This window comes from Stegodyphus dumicola, chromosome 3, assembly GCF_044657685.1.
Source record: "Stegodyphus dumicola isolate Sdum_Otavi_A_Nest chromosome 3, ASM4465768v1".
NCBI lineage: Eukaryota > Metazoa > Arthropoda > Arachnida > Araneae > Eresidae > Stegodyphus > Stegodyphus dumicola.
The window spans coordinates 149,568,502-149,587,364 of NC_140770.1; the positions used below are offsets into that span (position 1 = coordinate 149,568,502).

General features: G+C 35.9%; 1 protein-coding gene and 1 long non-coding RNA gene across 2 annotated transcripts in view; one reads left to right on the forward strand and one right to left on the reverse strand.

The window, feature by feature from the left end:
- Window positions 1-18,863, reverse strand: part of LOC146998129 (uncharacterized) — a 214,103-nt gene that overhangs the window by 61,088 nt on the left and 134,152 nt on the right. The gene's annotated exons all lie outside the window — the stretch shown is intronic.
- Window positions 2,394-18,863, forward strand: part of LOC118196349 (kinesin-like protein KIF12) — a 245,419-nt gene continuing 228,949 nt past the window's right edge. Inside the window, exon 1 of the mRNA XM_085813456.1 lies at window positions 2,394-2,506. Coding sequence (XP_085669582.1) covers window positions 2,484-2,506 — 23 coding nt within the window. The 5' untranslated portion in view covers window positions 2,394-2,483. The remainder of the gene's footprint in view (window positions 2,507-18,863) is intronic.

Here is an 18,863-nt window from a genome sequence, read left to right on the forward strand (position 1 = left end):
GTGCCTTCGTGGTGTAGTAGTCTGCATGCTGGGCGCGTATTCCAGAGGTCCGTGGTTCAATTCCCTGCGAAGGCGTTGCTCATTTTTCACATCTCCTGCTTCCAAAAAACACCTAATGTCTCTACCACCTCACTTCTTGATTTCGCAGACTTTACCAAATTGTTGATCAAGACTTTTGGAACTGCAAGCCACTCTTCTAAAAGTGCACTTATCAACTTCTGGAGGGTTCGGGGAGGAACTTGGCGCGCTGAAATTCGACACCTTAAGGCATCTCATACATGCTGAACTGGGTTCAAGTCGGAGGAGTAAGGTGGCCAATCTATTCGAGAGATATCTTCTGTTTGCAAGTATTCTGACACCATGTATGCTCGATGAGGCCGATTATTATCATTTATTAGAAAAAACTCTGGGCTAACAGCACCACTAAACATTCTAACTCGTTCACATATCTCCGAGCGGTTACTGACCCTCCTTGAAAGAAGATATGCAGCTCGGTGCAGCCATTTGTCACGACTCAAGGCAATTTGTCACGACTCAACCATTTGTCACGACTCAAGTTCCTCAAATCGTTAAGCCGCGGTCAAGTCAACGGAATATTTTACAGACAAAGGAAGGCAAGTTGCATATTCCTTCCTCTCTCTAGATCAAAACAAGTCTAGAATCACTATTCAAACTATATATGGACTCGTCAGTAAACAATACTCGGGCCCAGTCGTCTTGGATCCATCGAAAATGACGATAGTACCCGTTTAAACGGGCCCTCGCTGGATGATGGAGTGAGCGGAACACAAACTATTGGTCTTCTTATATACAATACAACCTCGTTAATATCACGTGACCCCAATCTGAGCGATAAACGATTATTGTTTGGCTTCAAGTCTTTGTAGTAAGTGAAAATGGTAACCTAGCTACGTGGGTGTTCTGGAAATGTGCGGGTTCTGAGAATTGTCCCTTTCGACGTCAAGTCCCGCGTAGCCGAAATATAATGTGATTGGGACCTATTAAACAACACTACAGACCGGAATTCCAACAGACCATTGCGCACCACATTGTCAGTCACCGAATTTGCATATTTCCGACTCTAACGTATGAGCGGAAGTGCAATTTTCCGTTTAATTAGATTCAATTAATATAAATAATTACAGCAATGAGCACTGGTTGCATTGTTAACTTAGTGAACATATTTTTTCTCATTATCCTTTAATTTTGGTGACTAGTTATCCTTTAATTTTGGTGACTAGTTATCCTTTAATTTTGGTGACTTCGGTCTTTTCTGAGTTCATTATGCCAATATTCAGTTTTTCTTAGTAAGACGGTTTTCTTAGTAGATTATTTATTCTGTTCAGTGTTGCCACTTCTCGCTTTCAAATCGTTGAGTTTCTTAATCAATTCATTAAACTTTTACAAAATAAGAAATATAAAATTCGGGCTTTCGGGTGGAGGTCAATTTTATTCAAAATTTAATGTCTCTGGGTTCCGGTTTTTTTTCACGGTGCGAGGAGCATACATACATACATACATATATGTAGCTACTTCATTATTTAATTTAGTTAAGGATAATACAGGGCGACAGTATATGAAGGCAACAATTTGAAAAGAGATTCACCGTTTACAGTGGACAACGTAAAATCCCGATTCAAGACTAATTGCTCATTCGGGCTAACACATTTTTGTGCTAGAAATGTTAAATATTAGTAATATATACAAAAACTAAAGCAGTTAAACTAAGCAAATCGTTTAAATTTTTTTCTTTTAACTTTTTTCCCAGTCAAAATTAAAAATTATCAAAGAAAGATAGAAATATTATGAACTTGTTTAGCAATATGTAATAAGCCCGTACAACAAAATGAACACGTCGAAGAACTAAACGTCAAAGCAACAGAAATCAGCGTAAACATTGTAAATTTATACTTCTGTAGTTTCGAATGTAATTTAACAAACAATTATAAGTCAGCAAATTTGCTTTGCTTGCTTGGTTTCTGTAGCTTAGTTCCTTTGACATGAACTAATACGTTTCTCCAAAATTTAGAAAGAATTTCTTTAGAGAAAGAATTTTTTATTTCAGATAAAATTTAAGATTCTTTAGAATTAATTACATATATTTTTGCTTCTGCGTAAAATTTTCTACGTACTCTGGAGAAGGAAAGATACCTTTAATTACTTTTTATCCTTTGAAACCATTTTCGAATAGCTAGTTTCATATCTTTTTCACCTGGAAACCTTATTCCGGTGAATATTAAACTTAAACCAGCATTTCACTCTCCAATTCTTACTGTAACTTGTTGAATCTCAAGTTTGGTTATTAACATCCCCAGAAGATGGCAGCAGCGTAGCTCACGGAGCCATTCTTCAGTGTACCATGTCACCTAACCGGCAATTTTGCCATGTGGTTTCATGCATCCAAAACACCAACAGTGGGAAAGCAATGGAGAACTGAGCTCATCCGAACTTCGAAGATATTCTGAAATTTTAAAGTGATAACAATGTCATCGTCAAGTGGAAGCTTGTGAGTATAGAAAACTTCTAATTTTTGTGCTGTTATATGAATTTTGAATACTGGTATTGTCTTGCCACAACAATTGTTTATTGATGCATTTGAAGTTTTTCGCTCAGTCGTTATGGTGACAAGTAAACAATGGTTCAGTATACGTCAACTTTTTTTTTTTTTTTTTTTTTTCTGGTCAAACTTTTTTTACACTGATTTCCAGAAATGACTCTAATATATCGGAAGGCCGTGAAAAAATTGTTTGCGTAAGCGTTTTTATATTTATTTAACATTCGAATACCGACTCACAAATGAACAAAATGTCCAAAGTTACTGGAATGATTATCACAAAGTTTTAGCTCAAAAATAAAAGAAAAATAAGAGAGAGATTATAAACAATAAGTCATTATTTCAAGTAGTTAAGTGTGATATACAATTTCTAAAATTAATTTTATAAAGAAACGAGGAATTAAAATATTAGCAACAACATATTAAATTTAGGCAAAATTCAGTTTTAAAGATAGACGTTACTACTATGAAATCAAATTAAATTTATCAATATGAAATGGAATTTTTCTCAATTTAAAATTTAAAATTGGTAGGCTTCTTAATAAAATGTTTTTACTTTACGGCAGTGGTCTCAGACTCAAAAACAAAATTAGATGAGGGGTCAGAATATTTATTATTTAAACAGAATGAAAACTTTTCATTAGCAAAATAAAAATGTTTTAAATAAATTTTAAATTTCGCTTACTAGATTTTATCGAAAGGTACATAAACAATTAATAATAATATCGCTAAGGAAAATGATTAAAATGTATATTTATTTTCCATCTAAAATATAAAGTTTGGTACCTATAAGACATTTCAGTAGGGCACATTTAGGAATTAACATACACTGACAGCTAAATATTAAATTTTTGGTTTGATATTTACTTGACATAATTGTTACATATTTAATTAATTATTAAATAACTTACTGTTTAGTTTAAACAAAAAAATAGACAAACTGTGAAAATTTTACATGTTTTCAGTACACCTTATAAACTGTCTCAAGTGGGACAAATAAATGTCTCAAGTGGGACTGGTCTTTTTCTATTGTTTATTAAATTTTCTTCGATGCATGGTTAAAAATACACTTTATAGGTAAGTAAGTATAAATTTCTTTATTTCTTACTTCAGCTTGACATTTCATGGCATTTCGATTGTGATAAAATTCTTAATCTTGGAAGAAAATACTAGAAATTTTCTTTATCACGAATTGTAAATACTCACTTTTCAATGGGAATCTTTTCTAATTTTTAACTGTGAAAAAAATATGTGTACTTAAAAATGTATTCCTAAACAAAGCGACTCTTCATAGTGAAAATCTTTATAGCTGAGTTTATTTTGTAAGGATCTTAAGTTTTACTAACGTTTATTTTATTTTAAATCTTTACTATCACTTCTTATTTTCTACTTCCGGCCAGAATTATAAGCGTGAAGGAGTTTATGCAAAGTTGTCTGGCGAACGCCAAGTATTTAAGTGTGGCCTTTTTGCCAAGCAGAAGAGAGGAAACCGTGAGTTCGAAGCAGGCCGCTTACCTTAGAAGTTACGCAGTTGCTACTTTGCCTTCCAGGCCAGAGGTTTTAATCCTCTTGATAAATTAAACGTATTGTAGTGTTCACAGTCTCTGTGCTACATACGCTTCCTGTTATTATAAGGCCAATCTTATTCTAAAGTTAAATTAGAGTTTAGTTTTATTTTGATATCTTTTAAGTTAGACCCCGAGTGGAGGGTCATTGTATTCCGAAGTACGGAAGTCATTGTATATAAAGAAAAAAAATAAAGGGTTTTGTATACCCTTCGTCTGTATCCTGTCTACTTACTACAATTAGTGAACATAGCTTTAGTAAGCTCTCTGTTCTAGTCAGGTCATTGTATGTTTCCGAAGAAGGTTAGAAGAAACATTGAACCTGATAATTTAATTTTTGACTAAAGGAAAATTTATAAAACCTTCATCTTCAAATGTTTGATTTACACCACAGTCACAGTTGAAAAGCCCGGTTTATAGATTTTCTGATACGTTACTCGTGTTCGTTTTAGTGGTAATGAAAATTATGTGAACTTGGACTTCAAGTGACTAAAATACTGAAATCTTTGCAACCCAATATTTGTAACAGATACCTAACTGAAATGCATTCACGTGTCGTATGAAATTGTTCTGGGGTCGGCCAATTTGACACCACGGACTTAAGGTATTAAAATACGATATGACTATATCATTATTTACATGCATTAATTAAGTATTCATCTTTAATTTCGACCAGCGGCCGAGCGATAAAGTCGCTGAACACTGGTAGTTCGGTCCGAGGTTCGAATCCCGCGAACGGGCTGGCTGCATGGGTGTTTTCGTGGTTTTCCCCATGTGTAACGTGTATACGAGCCAGTTTCCCTTAGAAAGTCCTCCACGAAGGCATCCCTCCCCTTAGGCAGATAGCCCTAGTGAGCTTTGCCATAATTAAATACACCAACACACCAATACACACCATCTTTAATTTCGAATATTGTTTCTTTCAAATATTAGTATAATTTTATGATTAAAATTAATTTATCGCATAGTAGTCATATTTTCGTTCTTAACTAATTTGGGAATTGGGGAGTAAAATGTAACTAAAAATGCTAAATGTATTAATTTTAAATGAAAATAGTTAAAACATATTCATTTTGAGTTAGAAACAATCGCGTCATAGCACAGAACTGGCATTTTTAGTTAAATGTTTAAAACGGCAGTATATTGTAAAAACTGAAATATATACATATATTAATGTTTATATTACAATTTTCGTGAAAGCATCTATTAAGTATTTAATGCCTCCTCCAATATTTATCCTTCAAAAACCTGATTTATCTCAGCCTCAGACACTGAAAGAAGTGCTGCATAAAGAATTTCAACTAAGGTAATCATCAATCACTTGTCAGAGCTTTATGTTTTACAGCATAGCATGTTTGTATAAGCTTTTGTTCTCACCAGGACCGAAAAATCTCTGTCTTGATTCAAGCTGTCTGCCAACCGACTTGAAATGCCAGTTAAATTGAAAGCATTAATTTTTATTACAGTCTTATTTTTTATTTTCCAAATCTCTTGTATAAGGAATAACTGGTTATAAGGTATTTTCTCCTTCGTTTCTGCATGCCCTCGTCGTATAACGGTAGCGTATTCGAGAGATCCCGGTTAGAGTCCCTGCGAGGACATTACTCATTTTTCATGTCTCCTGCTAGAAATTAATCTAATGACTCTGGAGTGGCGCTCGAACTAAAAGGTGGTGGATGATGATTCTTCCCCACCAGGATTTGGCGTTTGGGTCCCCCTAATCCCCAGTAGCCCTATAAACAGATGATTATATAAGGTATTTTCTTCCTCCTTTCCGCATGCCTTTGTTGTGTAGCGGTAGCACACTGAGCGCGTATCCCAGAGGTACAGGTATAAGGTATTTCTCCCGCCTTCGTAGTGTAGTGGTCTGCACGCTGGGCGCGTATTCCAGAGGTCCGTGGTTCGATTTCCGGGGAAGGCGTTGTTCATTTTTCATGACTCCTGCTTCCAAAAAACCTAATGACTCTACAAGGTATCTTAAAATGGTTAATTAAAATGAAGGTTAGATTTATTTATTGTATATTTTTACCAATAATTCTACTAACAATAGATGAAATAATGTTTACTTTGTTAAAAGGAAGAGTGCAATCCCCTGAATTTCATTCATACTTGTAAGATTCTATACTGTGTACTTTAAGTTACAGTTGAATGCGAAGAATCTGAAGAACTAGTAAGCGAAGAATCTCTTGAGTTCGTGAGACAGTATATAAACTTGGAAAGGGTTAAAAGACCTTTTATTCCTCAAATAAGATTTAACAGAACTCAGTCTTGGAGTTGTACAATAAAGCCGACACTCGGGCTTGAACGTAAGATACTAGGAGTTAAACTAAACCGATCTTAACTAAAAAGATATAGCCGAAGCTATCAAGATTCTAACGGAGTTGGCCCCTTAACACTAATTTCACTTCGAAGCTATTAAGGGCCTAAAGTACGGCCGAGCGTAAGAATAGCTTAAGAGAGAGTAGCCTAAAAAAGCGGACGCGTGCTAGCCAAAATCTCTGGTTCTCTCCGACTAAGACAATAGAACTTCGCGGTTAAATACCGCTCTTCCTCAATTTGCATTCAAAACGCGATTCTAAAACTATGTTCTGGCCGGAAGTTGTAAGTTGAAATTCAGAAATAATAGGAAAGGAAGTTTAACTCAAAATTTAACTGTTAGATAAATTAGCATAATCCTTACAGGTGTCCCAGCCAGACTTTAAATAGTCGTCAATTAAGGTCTCTAAACGACCTTGCTTAAGTCTAAAAAATTTCTAACGTTCACTATAACCCTTCTAACTTTTGAATTAACTAGATTCACTTTGAACTTTTGTTTTTAGGGCCAACTTTACAGCAAATCTAAAGCTAGACTATAACTAGAAATTGACAAAATTTTACAATTTTTCAATTTGGACCACGCAATCATCTGCTTCTTTCTTTCGTTTAATCTATAAGGTATTTCTCCCACTTCTCTAGCGTGCCTTCGGGGTGTAACGGTAGCACGCTGGGCCGGTATTCCAGAGGGCCGTGGTTCGATTCCTGGCTAAGGCAGTTGCATATTTTTCATCTTTTCTGCTTCCAATTAACCAAATGACTCTACAAGTGGAGCCCGAACTAAAAGGGTTGGGGATGATGATTCTCCGCACCCAGGATTTGGCGACTAGGTCCTCTAAAACCCTAGTCGCCCTTTAAAAAGGGGAGTATATAAGGTATTTCTCCCACGTCCCTAGCGTGATTTCGTGGTGTAACGGTAGCACGCTGGGCCGGTATTCCAGAGATCCATGGTTCGATTCAAGGCGAAGGCGGTTGCATATTTTTCATCTTTTCCGCTTCCAATTAACCTAATGACTCTACAAGTGGCGCCCGAACTAAAAGGGTTGGGGATGATGATTCTCCGCACCCAGGATTTGGCAACTAGGTCCTCTAAAACCCTAGTAGCCCTTTAAAAAGGGGAGTATATAAGGTATTTTTCCCACATCCCTAGCGTGCCTTCGTAGTGTAACGGTAGCACGCTGGCCCGGTATTCCAGAGGTCCGTGGTTCGATTCACGGCGAAGGCGGTTATATATTTTTCATCTTTTCTGCTTCCAATTAACCTAATGACTCAACAAATCCACCAAACATTCTTGGTCCTTCCAACTCATTTGGAAGGAAATCATATTAGTACTTTGTTAATCAATTAAGGTCTCTAAACGACCTTGCTTAAGTCTAAAAAATTTCTAACGTTCACTATAACCCTTCTAACTTTTGAATTAACTAGATTCACTTTGAACTTTTGTTTTTAGGGCCAACTTTACAGCAAATCTAAAGCTAGACTATAACTAGAAATTGACAAAATTTTACAATTTTTCAATTTGGACCACGCAATCATCTGCTTCTTTCTTTCGTTTAATCTATAAGGTATTTCTCCCACTTCTCTAGCGTGCCTTCGGGGTGTAACGGTAGCACGCTGGGCCGGTATTCCAGAGTGCCGTGGTTCGATTCCTGGCTAAGGCAGTTGCATATTTTACATCTTTTCTGCTTCCAATTAACCAAATGACTCTACAAGTGGAGCCCGAACTAAAAGGGTTGGGGATGATGATTCTCCGCACCCAGGATTTGGCGACTAGGTCCTCTAAAACCCTAGTCGCCCTTTAAAAAGGGGAGTATATAAGGTATTTCTCCCACGTCCCTAGCGTGATTTCGTGGTGTAACGGTAGCACGCTGGGCCGGTATTCCAGAGATCCATGGTTCGATTCAAGGCGAAGGCGGTTGCATATTTTTCATCTTTTCCGCTTCCAATTAACCTAATGACTCTACAAGTGGCGCCCGAACTAAAAGGGTTGGGGATGATGATTCTCCGCACCCAGGATTTGGCAACTAGGTCCTCTAAAACCCTAGTAGCCCTTTAAAAAGGGGAGTATATAAGGTATTTTTCCCACATCCCTAGCGTGCCTTCGTAGTGTAACGGTAGCACGCTGGCCTGGTATTCCAGAGGTCCGTGGTTCGATTCACGGCGAAGGCGGTTGTATATTTTTCATCTTTTCTGCTTCCAATTAACCTAATGACTCAACAAATCCACCAAACATTCTTGGTCCTTCCAACTCATTTGGAAGGAAATCATATTAGTACTTTGTTTTATAAAAATTTACAATTACTTCTTCACTATATTGTTTGGCCTTTACACAATTTCAGTCATATTTAAACTTTTGTTTCCTCCATGTTTTACAGAAATTGTTCTGAAATGTACTTAGGGTACTTATGTTGTGTTACCGCGAACAAAACTACCTCTAAACAACGTGTAACGTTGTTAAACGTGACATACTGAAAAGACTCCCTATACACAAACACATTCCTAATGTGCTAAGCGAAAACTTAAATTTACTTTTAAAGTGTTAGCTGGAGAGCCTAACATTAAACACGCATATATATTCTAAAATATTCAATTCTTTCACAAATTCATTTGTACGGTGGACAAAATTTATCTTTTACACAAGTTTAAATTTACGACACTTTAACACATACTACTTTAACATTTTCAGATAAACATTTTCAGATATTTGCACATCACTTTCAAATTCATTTTACATCAAAAGTCATAGTTGCTTAATTACAATTTATCATCTTTTTCCCAAAATCTTAACTTTAAGTTAACAGATTTCATTATTCAAAGAGTCTTTCCGACTAAAAGATATTCACAATTTAATTCTCGCAACTTGCGAGTTCTTAACAAAAATATTTACTTTTACTTTCTCGCCAAATTGCGAACATAAAAATCTATGATTACAAGCTATTTAAAACTAAGTTCTCGCTATTTGCGAATTAATTTTTCTTCTTTTAAAATCTTTAGCAACTTACAACAGAAATGACATAAATTGAACTTTTTTCAAAGCAAAATAAGCAAAGAAATTTTTTACTTGTCTTTTTCTGTACTCCTCCATTCTGATAAGACAGAATTGTTCAAACGTTGGATATTTGAGGACCTCCAGCCTTTTGCGACTTCGGTGCTCCGTGCCGTTTTCCCCCATGCCTTTTCCTCTTTTGTCCTTTGTCTATGAACCTCGGGTTTTTGCTGGACGGCTGCGGGTTTTGAAACTACAGACTCCTCTTGAGACCCCCCCGGGGGTTGACTCAGGCGAACGCCTGGGAAGTACTGGTTAGGATGTGTACCTAGGCAGTCTCAACCACGGGGGTATATAATTTGACTTCACAGGACTAGAGCCCGAGTATTGTACTCAGGTTGGTTCAGGCTTGGCAGGGACCGTGCTGGTACGTCGTGTGTGTTCCTCCGGCTGTGGTGGAGCTATGTAGTACATTCTGTCGACTAAGTTCCCGGGGGTTTGACCCCATTCAGTTCTCGTAGCGGGGACTGTCAAAGCGGACAGTGCACCCTTTACAATGTGGTTTTGCCAATGGAGTGGTGCCCGGCGGCAAGGTGACAACGTATTCTTTCTTTCGCAACGTTACTATACTGCCCAGTGCTTCGTAAAAGCCGAGAGGGGACTGCGGGGTTGTGCCCGCGAGAACGAGGTCCCATGGACGTGGGATACCCCAAACTTTGAATGGGTCCTACATAATGAGGACCTGAGACGGAGGTTCTTCGTCCAGTGTGTCAGTCTCCTCTTGAGCTCTGGTGAGGCTATTCGCCCTTCTGTGTCTTTGAACTTGCGCTTGGACCTTCTAACTTGTTGGTCTGGCCCGGCTGGTCTTTCATCTCGTTTCTTCCTTAAATCTGGACCTCCTTGGGCCTCCCTCGTAGTCATTGCCTCTGGAAAACGTGGCTTGCGTCTTATTGATTCTGCACGTCGTTGAGTTTGCTGCTTCGCTGGAACCTCCTCAGCAGGCCTCACCCTCTTAACCGGCGGTACGTTTTATTTATTTATTTTTTTTGAACCCTCAGTTCTGGTTTGTTGGTCTTTAGGCGTCATCTTCTTCCGTTTCTGTGCGCTGGACCTTTTCCGGGTTGGATCCGCTTGGCCGGTGATTTTTGCGGTCTCCCCGTCTGCTTCCTTTTTTGTGTTGAGGGACTCCAGCTGGGCTTCTGACCTGGCGGAATTCTTTGCTCTCTTCCAGGATCTTGTAATAACCTTGTAAAACTTGAAAATCATTACCGCTGTAATAAGGTTTTATTTGATCAATATTTGCGACCAGTTGTTGGCCATTTTCGGCCTTTAAATAAAAAGTGGGTTCTTTTAATTTCTCCACTATATACGGCTCTTCAAACCTGGGTTCAAACTTTGCAACCATGTTTTCGGGTGCGGATGATAAGGAATGTTTTAATTTTATGACTTTCTGCCCTACTGTATATTCCATTTTCCTTCTATTTCTATCGTAATATATTATATTTTCTGTTTCTGCCTTGCTACATGGGAGTTTTTTATTGCTTCATCGATAATTTTCTTCATGTCCTTTCACTTGAATTCTTCTTGCCTTTGCTGTACAAAGAACAGCTTGTCCAAAGGTGTTAGAATTTTTCTTCCTAGAAATAACTCCGCAGGGGTCTTTTGTGCAGTTTCGTGCTTTGCTGTTCTAAAGGAAAAACTTAACTCATTGATACAGCTGTCCCAGCGGTCGTAGTAATTATTGATGTATCCCCTGATAATTTTTACAATATTCTTATTTACGCGTTCCGCAATATTTACTGCGACTTACGATTGCGGTCTATATGGTACCATTTTTAGATGACGTATGCCAAGTTCTGTGCACAAAATTTTAAATATACTGCTAACAAATTGTTTTCCATTATCTCATATTACTTTTAGTGGGGCGCCGTATTTTAAAATATACTTATTTAAAAACAAATCTGCGACTATTTTAGCTGAAGCTCGTTTAAGAGGGACTATTTCTACCCATTTTGAAAAATGATCTACAATTGATAACAAATATCTATTTTTATTTATTTTTGTTCTAGGGGTAGGGTTTGAGCAAATCAATGTCAAACATTTCATTTGGAAAAGTGGTCTTCATGTTTTTTAAATACCCGGCTGCGCTGTAATTAACATCGTTTATTAATTGGTACAAATGGCGCGACTTAACATACGCCGTAAATACTCTTTGTAACTGCGGAAAATAAACCGCTTCGCGGACCTTCTGCACGGTTTTCCGAATTCCGAGATGAGCAACCATCGGGGAGTCATGCAATTCTTCTAAAATATTTAAACGTAGACTCGCTGGGATTATTGGCCGGTATTCCTGATTATCATTTGTTACTTTCGTATAAAATAACAGTTTGTCAATTATTTCGTAATGCTCCGCCCTATCGCGAATATCTGTTAAATCTATATGTTCGAAATTTTCGGGGTGTTTAAGATATGCGTAAATATCTTTAAATTCCCGATCCTTTCTCAATTCTTCAATTATATGGTTACGAGACTCAATAACGTTTGAAGTGAGTAACTTTTGAAGTTAACTGTATTCCCCTCCTCATCGATTTTGATTCTTGAAAGGGCATCGGCAACTAAATTTTCTTTTCCAGGCGTGTGTTTTATAACTAAATTAAATTCTTGTAGTTTGAATGTCCACCGTATCAGACGAGGCGATAGATTTTCCCCCGAATGCAAGCGACCGACTGATGCATGGTCCGAGTATACTGTTATCGGAGAACTTCCGAAGTAGACGCAAAATTTCTTAACCGCTAATAAAACAGGGAGCTTTCTCACTCTGTTGCCGAATATTTCCTTTGCGTACAATTCAGAGTTTTTGAAAAGAAAGCTCTCGGCTGTCTATGTTATCCTTTATATTCTTTTTAAATTACTTTGTGTTATTAACAACGTTCTATGTAAAATCTACTTCACATCTATCCCCTGTATGGCCATGTAAACTCCCGGTGCAGCCTTACGGGGCTCCAGCGAGTTGCTTCTTCGAGATATTGGAGGACGTGGGACATATGCCTGTTTACCTATGTTATACGCCAGGCGTCCCCGTCCTCCGTCACCTGTCTTTTTTGGGAAAGCACAGCACCAACTGCGTAATCGGATGCATCCTCAGCAATCTCTACAGCTTGTTCACCTTCTGGGAATTTGAGGACTGGGACATTAATTAGGGCCTTTTTTAGTTGTTCAAAAGCGATGTTCGCCTCGGCTGTCCAAGAAAATCTAGTTTTCTTTCTTTTCACCATGAAAAGAGGCTCAACAATTTTCTCAAAGTCTTTTATAAACATTCTATAAGAGGAACATAAGCCCCAAAATGAAGATAATTTCTTAGCCGTGTTTTGGGGAGAGTAACTTTCGATGGCTAATATTTTGGAATTATCGGTCTCGATGCTCTTATTCGAAATCTTGTACCCAAGGTACCGCAAATCCTTGGCAGCGAAATTGCACTTTCTAGCATTTATTTTGAAACCGGCCGCATTAAGCAAGGCAAAAACTTCTTCCAAGGGTTTAATATGTTCATCTATCGTTTCGCTGGTGACTATTATATCATCGAGATAAATGATTGTAATAGTACGAAACACAGACATCTATAACATATATTTAAAATAATAAGTAAAACTTGATGCACTATTAATTATCCAGTAGTATACTGAATAATAGAATTTTTAAATCTTCAGGAAATTTGGAAGAGTTTGTAAGAATTGTGTTAATTTTATTAACAGTTAAATTTTGAGTTAAACTTCCTTTCCTATCCCTTCTTAATTTCAACTTACCACTTCCGACCAGGACGTGTTTTAGAATCACGTCTGAATGCTAATGAGGAAGAGTGGTTTTAACGGCGAAGTTCTACTGTCTTAGTGAGAGAGATACCAGATATTCTGGTCAGCACGCGTCCGCCTTTTTAGGCTACTCTCCCGTAAGCTATTATTACGCTCGGCCGTACTTTAGGCCCTTCGCAGTAAATTAGCGTTAAGGGGCCAACTCTGTTAGAATTTTGATAGCCTCGACTATATCTCTTTAGTTAATATTAGTTTAGTTTAATTCTTAGTCTCTTAAGTTCAAGTCCGAGTGTCAGCTTTAATGTACAACTCCAAGACGGAGTTTTGTTAAACTTTAGTTGGAATAATAAAGGGTTATTTCACCCTTCTATCTTGTTGTTTTTTGTCTCACGAACTCAAGCGATTATTCGCTTACTAGTTCTTAAGATTTTTCACTTTCAACTGTAACTTAAATACACAGTGGAGAATCCTACAAGTTAAAATCTTGTATTACGTTCTTTGCTTTACCGCCCCTTCTCAAAACTAATTTTCAAAGTAAACAAATATGGCAATAAATCTTTCAGCAAGCGACTGCACTTTACGTCGCTCTCAATTTAAATAACGACTAAAAATGTATTCAGAACAACTACAGTATCTGTAACCAATGTATTTCATTCGGCTATTTCGAAATCAGTTAAATAAAACTATATTAAACGAAATCAAGGTTGCATATCTATTTTTATAAAAATGAAGGATGTCTGCTGCCGCAAATACCGCTATATGAAAGTTCCAGAACGTAACGTTTTGGCAAAATTGTCGTCATTTCTATTTAAGCATTATTAGAGGCCATTCCAAATGTAGACCAATGGTGAATTGCGGCTGCAGGGCAACGACATTGGTTTGTTGGAATTCCAAAACGTTGTTGTTGCGAGAGAAGAAACGAAAAAAAAATTCTTCAAATTTTGTATGTGTTACACTATTAAATTATTGACAACAAATTCTTTACTATATTTATTATTTACCGCCTTTCGGAGATGCTTTACGTAAAATTTAAAAGCAGTTTCTAACAACTTATTTGAAAGCTACTGACAAAATGTTTCGAATTAGCACAGAAATATGACTGAAAATTAGTATTAGAATTTTAGAAAATTTATTGATATTAGAATTCACGCGTTATTGTTGTCCCTTACCTTTTATCATAACTGTAAAATTATGTCGTTTACCTCAAACTTTCGTAGTATATCTTTATATCAATCTCTGCGGAATTAATATTTTCACTTTAAAATGCAGTACAAAGAAGCTCGTTTATGAATTTTCAAAAATTTCACTATACAGTAAGACACGTAGAGTTTTCAAAAACTCCTAAATGAGAACGATGTTAACAAAATAATGAATATAAATATAAATAAAAACAATAATTCAAAACATTATTAAAAATTAAAAATAATTAGGAAGTACAAGATATTATTTGAATCACAGAAAATACAGATATAAGGAAAGCTGTGAAATAAAATATAATATAAAAAAGAAAGAAAAGAAAATCTGAAAGGTTTCAGATTTTAAATGACGTCCAAAGGGGTTTTTTTTTTAACATTTTGTGTGTTACCTTTATTTATTAAATGTCATGTTCTTCGGACTTAAACCATAAAATTCAGTTCGAGAGCAATATCGCGAAATAATTTGAAATTGAGCATATCTCTAGAAGAGCCTCACGCACTGGATATAAAAATGTTTTTTGTACAACGTTGCCATGGCTCGCTTTGAAATCCTTGAGTTTGCTGATAAAATTTAATTAAAGGTTTACAAAATATAAAATCGATAATAAACCAAATTCCAAATTTCAAATTTGGGCTTCCAGGTGCCCATATTTGCCGTAGGATTACGTTATTCAAAATTGTATGGCTCAATGTTCTGTTGTTTTATCACAATGCCAGAAACATATATACATTTATGCAGATTCCTCATTATTAAGTTTCTTCAAATATAATACAGGGTGATAATATTTGGTGGCAACAGTTTGAAAAGTGAAACGGACATTCAGAGTGATTCGAAGCAAAATAATCACAAAACGGAAACAATACATAGCCCCTTTGGACTAATTATAAAAAGTCTTTAAAGCTATAAAGAAAAAATTTTAATTAAGTACATCATAAAATTTTAAGATGAATAACTGTGAATTATCCCGCTTAAAATGTGATTTCATTAATAGTTTTATTTATCTTAACTCTTGTTTCATTAAAAATTTCATTAGGTTATAAAATCTTTTAGGGCAAAATTGTAATAAAGTGAAATCTCGGTACACGTCCTTAATTTGTTCCATATTCTTGGATGTATACCAAATGAAACTTTTGAATGACAAATAAAAGCAAAATAATTAATCCGTCTTTATGAAATAGCCTGATGTTATTCTAAATCGTTTAGTACTAAAATTCAAATAGAACAGGTGAAAGAGGTATTGTACATTCTGCACCAAAAAGCAATGGGACAGTTCTATATCTCCCGTTTTAGTGGGCTGATGGACAAAAGTTAACTTTCATTTTTCATGTCTCGAAACGGGACTTAGGACATATATTAGATTTATATATAGCACTGTCCTAACAGGTATTTTATCGCAAAATTGGAGTTTTTCTTAAATGGCATACCAATTTTCTTGCATATATCGATTCTAAGACTGAAATTCTGCCGAAATATTAAATTTTGTAAAATTTGGTGAGAAACTTACCGAGAAATTCAATAATTCATCTTGGCGCAATCTTTTAAGTTTGGGCTAAGAATAACTCACATGGCGAAATTCTTAATTTAGAGTGACTAATTTTTCTTTCCCATTTTTCATTGTGCACGAGCGGAATAAAAGGTGCACCATTCCTTCTTTCAAATAAGTTTAATATAGTGCGTAAAACACATTTCGCTTTATCATCGCCTTAACAAATAAGCCAAATTTCAGAATTCCGCAATATATGTATTTTGCAGTAATTGACAAAGGCAATCTTCTTATTAGAACATAAATTTTATTTCTAGTTCACGGTGATAGACAAATTTTATACAATTCTTAAGTGGCAAAATTTTAATACTACTCCTAGCTGGTAAAATCTTCAGAATTTCATCTTTATTTTAAAACAATATCTCACGTTGCTGAGTAACGGTTTAATACAAATATGACGTTGCCACTTCAACAATAATTATTTATTTATTAAATAACAAGATATTACAACCTCTCCCCCCTCCAGATAAAACCGTAAACTTTAATTTATAAAAATATAAATTAAAGTTTACGGTTTTTTTTTTTCCAAAACAACATCAGCACAATACAGAATTGAAATACAAGATATAACATAGTAACATACACTGAGGAAGAGAGGAAGAAACAAAATATTTTTTATCTATATAGAGAAACAAATTATTTAATCAGGCCAGGGAGTACGACTTAATGCGTCCACATTTTTATGGTTTTTACCACTTCGATGAACGATCGTGTAATTGTAGGGTTGTAGTACTAGTGCCCATCTCATAAGTCGTGGATTTAGACTCACATTATTTTTGAGCCAAACTAGGGGATTATGATCGGTCATGATGAGGAATTTAGTATGCCCGTCTAAATACCATTGAAGTTTCTTTACAACAAATATTATGGCGGTGCATTCCTTTTCTGTGGTAGAGTACTATTTTTCAATTTCTGTAAACTCCTTACTGAGGTATAATACTGGATGTTCATTGTCCCGCTCATCTTTTTGAGCTAAAATGGCACCCATACCAGAGTTCAGTTTGAAAAATAAACTCATTATTAAAATCAGGTGCATGTAGTATAGGCCTTTGAGACAGTTTCTCCTTTAGCTCTTCAAATGCTTTTGTGCACTCTTCTGTCCAATTTATTTTCCCTTTCTTTAAGTTTCCTTTCAAAGTTTCTGTTAAAGGTGCTGCGATAGATGAGAACATGGGAATGTAATGATTATAATATCCCGCTAATCCTAAAAATGCTCTGACTTGACTTTTGGTGGATGGCACTGGAAAATCAAGAATAGCTTTTACTTTCACTTCACTTGGCATTCTTATACCACGACCTACAATATGTCCTAGATATTTTACTCTATCTTGAGCAAATTTACATTTTATTGGTTTAATAGTTAAACCAGCGTCCTTTATTTTAGACAAAATGGCTTTCAGGTGACTTAGATGTTTTTCCCAGCTGTTTGAAAAGATTGCCACGTCATCTAAATATGGAACAGCAAAGTTTTCACAACCGTGAAGGATTTCGGACATCATTTTACTAAATGAAAATGGTGCATTTTTAAGTCCGAAAGGTATCCGTAGAGGTCTAAATGTGCCAAAACTTGTAACAAAAGTGGCTAATCTTTGAGCATTAGATGTTAAAGGTATTTGCCAGTATCCCTTTGTTAAATCCAAAAGAGTTATATATTTTGCGCCTGCTACCGTTTCTACTCGTTGTTGGATGTTAGGCAAGGGGAAGAATTGTGTTTCAGTCAATTTATTCAATTTTCTATAGTCAATACAATGTCTTGGATCCCTCCCTGCTACTAATAATCATAGGAAAAGTGTAATCTGAATCTCCTATTTCAATTATTTTATGCTGAAGCATTTTATCGATTTCTGTTTTTAATATATCCGTTTGTCTAGGAGACATTCTGTATGGTTTACAGTGGATTTGGGTGTTTTCTGTCAATTGAATATCATGCGTTATTAAATGAGTTTTTCCAGGTTTATTAGAAAAGATTTTTGAAAACTTCAGCAGCATAACATGCAATTCTTGAATCTGTTGTTCATTTAGCTTATCACTTAAGGAACTGTTTTCTTTAATGTCCTCAAAATCGAACAATGTTGGTTCAGAGTCAATTGTTGGGAAATTTTCCTCCATATCATCAATTTCAGATTGATCTTCTGTAATCATAAGGCTAACCGATTCTGCTCGCCTATGATAAGGTTTTAGCATGTTAACATGGTAGACTTGGTTTTCCTTCGAAGTCATTTTTTCCTTCGAAACTCACAACATAATAACAGTTTCGGATAATTTCTTCTCAACCTTCCCAGGACCTTTCCATTCAACTGCTAGTCTGTTTGGTTTATTCGTTGATACAACTAATACTAAATCTCCTTCAGAGAATTCTCTTTTGATAGCTTTACGATCGTACCACACTTTTCCTTTGGTTTGCATTTCCAGCATTTTATCTTTATTTTATCTCTTTGCATCTTTTTAACCGATTTATCAATTGAAAAACGTATTCAACAACATTATTTCCTTCGTCTTCAGGATTCATCCATTGTTCATATAATAATGTTACAGGTGTTCTAAGATTTCGGCCATATACTAATTCTGCAGGTGTAAATCCCGTAGTCTCGTGTTCTTAAAGCAAATAGAGCTGCGGGAACTTGCTTCTCCCACTCAGGGGCTGCTTCGATACATAAAACTTTTAAAATTCGTTTGATTGTTCGGTGAAATCATTCAATAGGGTTGATCTGCGGATGGTGTACTGAGCTTCTAGTTACTTTTATTCCAAATTTTTCTACAAATTCAATGGCTAGATTGCTCATAAAGGAGGTACCTTGATCAGTTTGTATTTCTTTCGGGAAACCCATTCTACTAAATATTTGTAACATGGCTTCAATTACTGATGTTGTGCCAATATTAGGAACAGGTACAGCAT